The 10,106-nt window shown below is 57.9% G+C and overlaps 1 protein-coding gene across 1 annotated transcript in view; it reads left to right on the top strand.

Moving 5' to 3' along the window:
* Positions 1–673: 673 nt before the first annotated feature.
* Positions 674–10,106, top strand: part of DTX4 (deltex E3 ubiquitin ligase 4) — a gene marked incomplete at both ends in the record, with an annotated part of 32,304 nt that continues 22,871 nt past the window's right edge. Inside the window, 2 exons of the mRNA XM_080816500.1 lie at positions 674–884; positions 8,997–9,720. Of these exons, the coding sequence (XP_080672626.1) occupies positions 674–884; positions 8,997–9,720 (935 nt within the window). The remainder of the gene's footprint in view (positions 885–8,996; positions 9,721–10,106) is intronic.

Below are 10,106 nucleotides of genomic sequence, written 5' to 3'. Positions count from 1 at the left end.
CGCGTCATGGCCTGTCGCTTTGGGGCGCCTGGGGACGGGGGAAACCCCCGCAGGCGCGGGTTTGCCTTAGCGCCCCGCTCGGGAGGGGCGCTTCGTTCTGGAGGCGCCTGAGCAGAGCCGCAGGGAGGGGGAGCTCTCGGCGAGACGGCGACGGCGTCCGCGCGGCCGGAGGGTGGGCAGGGAGGGGCGGGCGGGGAGGGGAGCCCGGCGTGCCTTTCCGAGCGCGAGCGCGCGGCGAGATCCCACCCCGGCGTCTGCAGAGCCCGAGGCGCAACTGGTGCGAGGGCTCGGGGCTCGCCTCCCCGGCAGCCCCGCTCCGGCCGCGCGCCCGCCCGGGCTTTGCAAGGCGGGGGTCCGTCTGCGGAAAGCCGGGCCTTTGCATGAAGCCGCTGGACCCCACGGAGCAGCGGCGGCAGCGGCGGACCCCGGCGGCGGCGGCGGCGGCGGCGCGCGGTCGGAGCCGGGCGGCCCGGGTGTCCGGGCCCCGGTGGATGCGCGGCTGGGGAGCGGCCCATGGGCCGGAGCTGAGGCTGCCCGGGGCTGCGGGGCGCGGCGCTGGGGGCGCGGCCGAGGCCCGCGGGCGGCGGCGCAGGAGGAAGCGGAGGAGGGCCCGCGCGTGGGGCCCGGGAGGCAGGCAGAGCAGCGCCGCCGCCGCCGCAGCCCGGGGCTCGCCATGCTCCTGGCCTCGGCCGTGGTGGTCTGGGAATGGCTGAACGAGCACGGCCGCTGGCGTCCCTACAGCCCGGCCGTGAGCCACCACATCGAGGCGGTGGTCCGCGCCGGGCCCCGCGCGGGGGGCAGCGTGGTGCTGGGCCAGGTGGACAGCCGTCTTGCGCCCTACATCATCGACCTGCAGTCCATGAACCAGTTCCGCCAGGACACGGGTGAGCCGGCGCCCCTGCCCCACCCGCGCCCACCTCCCCTCCCTGCCCTGGGATCTCCCGCCTCGAGAGCCCCCCGGGACCCACCCAGTCCTCAACTCCGTGCAGTGTGTCACTGGGAGGTGGTTGTGGTGGGGGCGCTTTACTCCCCACCATCCTATTGCGATCCCCTTGCAATAAATGTCCTTGCAAGTACTATCAGCGTTCTGGTTATGCAGAGGGAGCCTCAAGCGAGCCCCTAAGTGGCCCCTTTCCGCGCCCCCTTTTAAGCGCTCGCTGGCCCCAAGTTCTCCCTTGTAGAAATTCGAGGGCCGGCCCAGCCCGCAAGCCATCCCAGCCGCTGGGAAAGGCTTCCTGCTCTCATCCTCACACCTTGGCTGACCCTGCTTTGCCTCAGGCACCCTTGGGACTGACACACGTCCCCCTCGTCACCCACCTTACTGCCTCTGCCCCTTCTGTGTGGGATGCCTTCCCACAGCTGGGTCCCGGGGGTGGGACCCGCGGGAGGGAAGAAGGGGTTCCCTGGAGGCGTTGGCGGTGCCCTAGCATGGGAAGGGTGGTCGCCCTGGGAGGGGCGCCTGGGGCTGGGGGATTCCGGGGCATGGAAGGCCCTGGATGCCGTGGCATTGGCCGGTGCCGCCTCTGCACTGCAAGTGCTGAAGCAACAGGCCTGAGCAGATGGGGAGAGGAGGGGGAGGGACGCGGCTCCGGAATGCCTGGCAGGGAAGCCGCTCCCTTTGTCCGTGTAGGAGGAGGAGGAGGTGGATTCCTAAGGAGAAAGGGTCCCCAAGCTTCCTCCTGAAACTGCCCCCTCTGAGGGACACTGGTCTCCCAGAGCACTAAACCCCTATCTTTTCATGTGAATCCCGTTGCCACTGTGGCCGCCACAATCCCACTTGCTTGCTGGCGTCCCTACAGCCCGGCAGTGAGCCACCACATCGAGGCGGGTGCAGGGAGGAGGTCAGGGGCATGGGTCCCTGGAAGGACCGAGCAAGCAGCTTGTCTGCGCTCAGCGCAGGGTGTCCAGGCTTCACTGAGGACCTGGGACAAGTCTGCCTTTCTAGGATTCTCTTTACAAGGGTGGGAGACTGTTTCTGGAATTCTGGCTGGGCTTTCCCAAGAGTGTGACCCTGCAGCCTGCCGAAGCAGGTGTGCTGGGGAGGGGCTAAACAGGATGACCCGGGGAGTCCCAGAGGATCAGAGAACAGCTGCCTGGGCCGGGCATCCCAGCCGCCTTGGAAAGCCCCCACATCCTGTGTGCTAATTAGGATTGTCATGGGAAAGGGGCGTCTTTCCACCCTCATGTCCCCATCTTTAGTCATAACTACCAATAGCCTTTTTGCCAGGGACTTTGCAGATACTGGCCAGCTGAGTAAAGCCTTCTGGGGGAAAGGATTCCAGAAGTCTTAGCATCTGGAGGGGCTTAAACCCTGGTGAGAAAGGGAGGGAGGTGGGGCTGAGAGAGCCTGGGGAGAGGAGGGAATGAGGAGGAATGTAGGGAGATTGAGAAAGAGGATGAAGTGTGGCGGAGGGGGAGGGAGAGGAGGGGGAGGGGGAGGACGTAATTGGGCAATTGGGGTAAAGGTTGTGGAGGTGAGGTTGGAGGCAGTGGATTGGGGGTGAAGGGTGGTGTGCTGAGCCCCGGAGGAGGGACCAGGGAGGACTAGCAGTTAAGACACCTGACTGGGCATTCCAGTCCTGCTCGGAATAAACAGGCGGGAAGGTGTTAGCTTTTCTGTTTCAGGTTGACTCTCTGCAGCATATGGAGAAACACCCTGGTGACATAAAGGTCCCAGCCCCTGTCCCACATTTGGGAGGGAGTGAAGTTTAATCATTGTTTTGGGTTGTCTACGATGGGGATGAAGGATGACCTTTTGACAGAGGTGAAGGCACAGAGAAAATGGGGTTCAGGGACTGAAGCAATATCCCCCCCTTTCCCCCAGGTCTGACCACCCTTCCCTGAGGACAGGCTGACCACGGCCTCATGTCCCCTCAGACTGGAGGCCGGAGGCAGAGAGCTAGCCCTGCATCATTTTAAAGACTGCCACGGGGCCTGTTTTATATTCGAGTCCGTCTTAGAGGCGCACGACTCAGACTGCTTTGGATTCCGTCCGCTCATTCTAGTGGTCGGTGGGTGAGCGGGTACTGAGCGCCTCGCTCCCAGTGCCAGGCCCTGCGCTGGGTGCCGGAGGCGCTGGGCTGAATTCCCAGGAATGCCGGGCTGTCAAGGAGCTTGTCAAAGCAGAATAGAATCTCTGGGTTTCTGGGCTCGGGGCCCCCTCCTCTCCCTTCTCTGCCAGCAGACGCAGAGTTCCTCTCAATATAGCTCATTGATGAGGCCATGACAGGGTAGGAACTTTATCCTGCCGGTGCCCAGGCAACCTCAGCCAAGCCCTGGCAATGTTTAATTAAATTACCCGCCATCCCCAAGCCACAGTTTGAAGCTGGGAACCAGAAACATCCCCCTAAACAAAGGAGAGCTGGAAGTCCCCTGCCTAGAGGCGAGTCCTCTCTCTCTTTGTTGCCTCCTCTATGTGGGGACATTTCCTGACACGGGAGTCCTGTTTCTTCAGAAGTTGCCTGCCCTGCTGGGAGGGAAGCCTCAGACTCTGGGCTCCCCCGGGCTCCAGCCGTGCCCACCCTGTCTCCAGGGAGATGGCTGGGAGGTCACAGATACCCTCTGCCGCCTTTGTTTGCCCTGGGCCCTTCCTCCCCTCACCGTGTCTGGGTTTGAGGTTATTTGCACTCGATGCTGGTCTCCGAGAGTGTTTTGGGCTAAGGAATCTGGAGGAAGGGAGGAGGTGGATGGTGGAGGGGATGATCTTGGCTGCTCCCAGAGCCTTGGTTGGGTCCTGTCCATCAGTGGTCATTTATCTTGACTGGACTCACTTTTCTGTCACAGGACAGTGACCGGAGTGCTGTCCTTCAGCATCCGTGCCCCCTGTATCTTTAGTACGTCTGACGGTCACCACCTCCAGGGCTTCAGCCCCCAGGACGTTGGGAGCCCCAGGCTGGGAGTGGGGAGACAGGATTCAGGCTCTCGTGCCAGACTCATTGGCTTCCAGTGTGACCTTGGACAAGTCCCTTAGCTGCTCAGGCCTTGTTTTTCTCTGTGGAATGAAGAGCAGCCTTAAGAGTCCTCTGGGTCCCGTCCTGCCATCGTGCCAGGGGACTGGGTTTGGCCTCTGCACCAGTCAGGACGCTGCTTAGAAGTGATCTGGTGCGAGGCAGGGTCCTTTCCAGCTCCAAGTTTTCTCTGCAACTTTTGCCTCTTCTGTGTCTTTAATATGGTGAGAAAGGTCAGATGGAGAGAGATGAACGGTTTTGACAGAAACTGATGTTTAGTTCCCCACAATACCCTCGGCCTTGTGTGAGCACCGGAGTGGAGGACGCGAGTGTCACGAGGGCCATGTGGCTGTGACAGTGTGGGGGAGGCTGTGGGTCCATTGCGCGCATTGTCTTGTTTGGTCCTCACAGCGATCTTAGGACGGACCTACTGTCCCCATTTTACAAGCAGGGAAACAACTTGGAAGAGATTATGTCATTCCCGGTTGTACAGCTAGTCAAAGGCAGAGCTGAGATGCCAAATCAAGTGTCCCACACTCTCCTCTGTCATCGGTGAACAGTTGTGGGGCGCCTACTTCGTGCAGGCACGTGGGATAGCCCAGTAGCGGGACATCCGGGGCTTTGCCCTCGTGGGACATTCCAGTGGGGCTGAGGGGCGCTTTGGAGGGGTCCGGCACAGGGATGCACAGATGTAAAGTGCCCTTGAGACAGGGTCGTGCCTGGAAGGTGTTTCCCGCAATTCCCAGGAGCCAAAACATCTCAGGTGCTTTGGAATGCAGGTGTCTGAATTGCCAGGAAAAACAGAGTTTCTTTCTCTTTCTCCTTGCCTAGTTTATGACCATTCACTATTCCTATCCCATGAGAGGCCTTTTCTTTGGGCCACTGCACCCAAGGACTAAGTGGATTCCTCAGATCATCTAGTTCATGGTCCTGCCGTTTGGAGGAGGCCAGGAGCCCATTCCAGATTACCGAGGTCTCTGACAATAGAGAACGGAAACCCCACAGTGACATTCTTTTGTCCCACAGCTTTGCTTCTGAGGTCTGCCTTCTGTCTCTAACCTGCTGGGGCTGGATGAACTCAGCACCTTTCCCTCCAAAGACCAGCTTTTCCTCTTGACTCTTGACACCCCTCTGCCTGCAGATGGTGCCACCGTTTTATCACCTGTCCGTTGTCAAGACCTCAGGATTCTTTGACTCTTGTCCAGAGCCTTGTTTAGGTGCCCAGTGTGTCGAGGCATATGGACCTTGTGGCCCAGCTGCCGAAATTCTTGTGCGTGACGAAAATCCGGGGCGGCTGTTCCCGTGCGGATTCCCAGGCCCCAGAGAGGCCAATGATTCCTTGTAGTGGCCAGGGGAAACTCTAGAAGGTGTTGCTAATCGGCACCCCAGGAGATTCGGAAGCAGGTGATCCTGGAATCTGTCTCCGAAAGCGTTCAGCTACTCAAGGTCAAGTCCTACCCACTTCTTCTCCCTAGGGTCCCTCCAGTCTGTCACTTCCTTGTCATGTTCACTGCCAGGACCCTCATTACTTTTCACGTGGAACTCATGAACAGAGCAGCACTAGTCCCGTCAATTCTGTGTCACAGACATCACTGGCCCCTCAGTGCCTACAGATAAAACCCAGCATCCCAGCCTGGCCTTCCAGACCGTCTCTGCTTTGGCTATAACACATCTTTCCAGGTTTCTCTTCTTCTCTGCCTTCTCTTTCCCCCGACTCCTGACGAACAGGTGTCTTTTTATCCTCATGTATTCCCTTAGGGTTCTCTGACACCCCCTCCCCCAAGTAGTCACGAAGCCCCTTCTACTGAGATGCCACTTTCGCCTGTTGAAATTCTCCTTCTCGTGCAAGCCTTGCGGTCCTTGTCATCCATTTCTTTGAAATGTTCTCCCACCCGTCATTCTGTCATTTATTCAGTCAGTATTTATGGAGCTCCTGGGACATGTCAGGCACCAGGGAGACAGCCATGAGCAGACACTTGATACCCACCCTGCAGGACTGGGGGTCCAGTGGAGAGAGACTGACATTCACCAAGTTAATCCCACCAAGACACGTGTGACTGCACATCAGGATAAATGTGTAAAGAAAGAAAAAAAAAATAAGAGTGGGAATCTGATCTGGTGAGGGCAGCCCAGAGAAGTTTCCTTGAGAAAATGAGCAAACTCTGAAGGATGAGCGCATAAAGGATGCCAGAGGGTTTGGGGAAGGAACCAGCCTTGTGGAAAGGCCCCAGAGGAGAAGCATGGGAGTTGGGGGAGTGGAGAAGAGGCCACTGTTGCACCAACATAGGCACAGGTCTTGGGGCATGAGGTGGCCCTCAGACATTGGGGGCTGGGAGGGTCAGATCCTGTGACCTAAGGGGAGGTCGCGGGAAGGGGTTTTAGCACGAAAGAGATGTGGGTGAATTCTCTCGGCCCCCGTGCCTTTTGTGGGCACCCTTTTGCTGGCATATTCTGCTTCATAAATAGTCATGCGCACACTTGTCTAGTTTTAGATCGTAAGCTATTTGAGCAGTGCCCGAATTCCGCAGAGCAGCCGGTGGGTTGAGTAGCAGCGTGGGATCAATGATTAAATGCCCAAGTAGCCAGAAGTCTTCCGTCAATCACAGCACGTTTACCGAGCCCTTCAGAGAGCCAGGCAGCACCCTAGGTGCTAGAGCTTAGGGCTGGATGGTGGTGTCTCCGCCTCCGCTTAAGGCCCCCCTTACGAAGAATGCCGAGGCCGGCAGAGGCACACACAGGCCAGGGGCAGGCATCCACAGATCAGTACCCCAGGCCTCCCGGGGAGCGGGGGGCCTGGACTGGGAGAACATTTCAGGAAACTGTTGGCAAATGGCATAGGACCCGAATGAGGGCAACTTCATTAGGTAAAAATGGCAAAGGAGGGCATCTCGAGGGTGGGGGGCTGGGAAATAGTAGGCAAGGGAACGCAGGAGGATAAGAGGAGTAGAGGAAAAGACAAGCATGGGGGAGCTAACTCTGGGGGAGCCACAGCTAGCTTCCAGAAGTTCTGTGGCAGCTCTCCAGCATCTCTGAGGTTGGTCCCACTGTTGTTAAAAAATGCCTGTTAAGTACACTGGGGAGCATTGGACAAGTGCGTCGCTCCTGCCGCCCTGGACAGAATATAAAACAGGGTCATTTAAGCTCTCTAAACTTAATCTCATTTCTAAAAGGTGTTTCTTAGGATTGCCATGAAGATCATACGGGATGAGTTAGGAGCCTTCTAAATAATAAAGGTTGTATAAAGAGTTACATATAATCTCTCTCTTTCACACACGAACACACACCCCACATCCTCTGAACTCAACGTTCCCTATGCTGTCTCCATCTGCATAGACATATAATAGAAAATAAATTACAATGATAATCCAGCAACTGTTATTGAGCTCCTGCCCTGTGGCAGGTGTTATTTTAGGGCCTTATATTCAGTCCTTCCTTTAATCCGCAAATCCACCCTTTGAAGTAGCTACCCTGGCCCAAGCAAAGGAGGAAACTGAGGCTTAATCACACAGCTGGAAGGGACAGAGCCTCCGCTGTTGGACCCAATGCCTGTGCTCTTTGTTCCCCAGTGAGCTGGCTACTTAGGAAGGAAATGGAGGCAGACCAGGGAACTCCTGCCCACCCCCCTTCTTCCTCCTCTCTTCCTCCCATCCCGTATTCCCCCCCCCCCACCCAGTTCCCCCAGCAGAGGTCCTGGTGCTGAATAGGGAATTGTTTTGCTTCTCCCTCCGGCCTCTGAATGTTGATGTTTTGGGTCATTAAGGGGCTTGGAGTTGGGGTGGGGGGCGGGTTATGACCCTGGCAAAGGCCTGAATAGCCATTGTTCCTTTTCTTCCCCCCTTGAATGGAATTCTGTCCCCGGTCTTGGTGTCTCCCTCTGGGATGGAGGAGGGGGTGGGTCAGAGGCCGGCAAGGGGAGCCTTTTCCCACCACTTTGATGGCTAGAGCCTAAGCTGACAGATGTGAGATTCAAGCACCCTTGGGGTCCTCCCAGGCCACCTCACCCTGCCTTGACCCGGGCATCTTCAGCCTTGATGTTGATGTCCATGAAATGAGCCCTGACTGCGTGTGAGTCTGAAGCCAGGTGTGGGGTGGGTGGGGGAGAAAGAGGCAAGACCTACAGGCTTAGTTTCCCTGCAGTCCTGCAGGCTCCTTTCGGCTGTACTCCTTCTCGGCACGAATGCTGGCCCCCCTTCCTTGCCCCCTCCCCCAGGGAGACTGAAAATGAAAATAATCCTATCTTTCGCAGGGTTTGGGCTTTTTGAAAGAAAGATGTTAGAGAAATAGAAAATTATTACGATCTTCATTACTGATTTGGTATACGATTTAAAGCTCCTAAGGGTAAGAGAGTTCTCTCAACCTGATTTTCTATTTTTGTTTTTACTACACCCTTAAAGGGACAGGGAGCACGCTCTAGCTCCACGGGTTGCTTGGCAGCCTTCCTGGAGGCAGAGTCTTCTTTCTCTGGCCTGTAGGCTTCCGTGACCCTTTGTTCTTTCCCTTCATAGGCCTCGAGGCAGGGACATTTAGAGGCTAGGGGAGAAGTGGTTCCATATTTATGAGCCCCTACTATGTGTCAAGGGCTTTAGGTGGCTCAGTGCAGGTGCAGGAGAGATCTAGAACCTGGCAAATACATATTCATTGGATGAATTAAGTGGGTCACATTTAATTTTCACAAAAATTCTGCAAACGACTCATTGTTTCTCAGGGGAGGAAAGGAGGTTGGGGAGTTCTACATACACATACACTCGGAAGTGAATCAGTCTGGCTGCAGACCCAAGGTCTCGGAACTGCAAATGGGCAGGGGCTCTTTCTGGCATCCCGCGGGGCCCCACACCCTTCACGTTGTCACCAATATGCTCCCACCCCTGCAAGTACACACTCCTCACGCAGGAAGGTGTCTCACTCAAAGCTGGTACCCCAGCAGGCACTGTAGGTACCCAGTAGGGCCTGGCCCCACAACAGGACTGATTCCTCTTTGCCTCTGAACCTAACACAATCCGGTTTCAGTCCTTGCTGACCCTGACCCTGTCCTCCATCCCACTCTGACAGGGACGCTCCGCCCGGTTCGCCGCAACTACTACGACCCGTCCTCCGCCCCCGGCAAGGGCGTGGTGTGGGAGTGGGAGAATGACAACGGTTCTTGGACGCCCTATGACATGGAAGTGGGCATCACCATCCAGCACGCCTATGAGAAACAGCACCCCTGGATCGACCTCACTTCCATCGGCTTTAGCTACGTCATTGACTTCAGCACCATGGGCCAGATCAACCGGCAGACCCAGCGCCAACGCCGCGTCCGCCGGCGCCTGGATCTCATCTACCCGATGGTGACCGGCACCTTGCCGAAGGCCCAGTCCTGGCCGGCCAGCCCCGCGTCGGCCGCCTCGCCCGCGGCCCCGCCCTGCTCCTGCCCGCAGTGCGTCCTGGTGATGAGCGTCAAGGCCGCGGTGGCCAACGGGAGCACCGGTCCGCTGCAGCCCCCAGCCGCCCGGAAGAACATGCCCCCATCTGGAGCCGTCAAGCTGCACCCCCCACCAGGCCCTGGGGCCAAGCCACTGGACAGCACGGGCACCGTCCGAGGCCCGATGAAGACTGTGCCATCGCAGGCGATCCGGCGACAGGTCTCCAGCACGCCCGCAGGGGTGACCGTGGGCTCTCCCGCCAGTCCCCCCGGAGCCAACGGCAAGACCGGAAGGGTGGCCCTGGCGACCTTAAATCGGACCAACCTGCAGCGACTGGCCATTGCCCAGTCCCGGGTGCTGATCGCCTCTGGGTAGGTACTCCCAGGGCTGTCTCCCAGCATTTACTCATAACGGGCATCGACCCGACTGACCCAGGCCAGAGGTAAGAGAAGGGCTGCCAAGCGTTAAGCTCTCTGTGGTCTTGTCCTGACCCTTTGGTTGCGTTCGCGGGTGGAAGGCGAGGCCGTGTGGTGGCTGAAGGTGGGATCCGTCTAGGGTCTCTCTGCGGTCCTCTGGGGCCATCATATCTGGCTTCTAATTGAGTCTTGGCACAGTTATGGGGTTTGGGACAGATCCCTAACATCCCAGAGTCCTGACTTCCTCCTCTGCAAAGGCTGGTGATAATCCCCGTGTTAGGCTGGCTGCTGAGAGCGCGAGGGCAGGCACACCACGCCCTAACAGGCAATACTAAATGAGC

The sequence above is a fragment of the Martes martes genome (assembly GCF_963455335.1).
Source record: "Martes martes genome assembly, chromosome: 10".
NCBI lineage: Eukaryota > Metazoa > Chordata > Mammalia > Carnivora > Mustelidae > Martes > Martes martes.
Note: the sequence above shows the minus strand (reverse complement) of the source record. Positions and strands in the feature narration are given on the sequence as shown.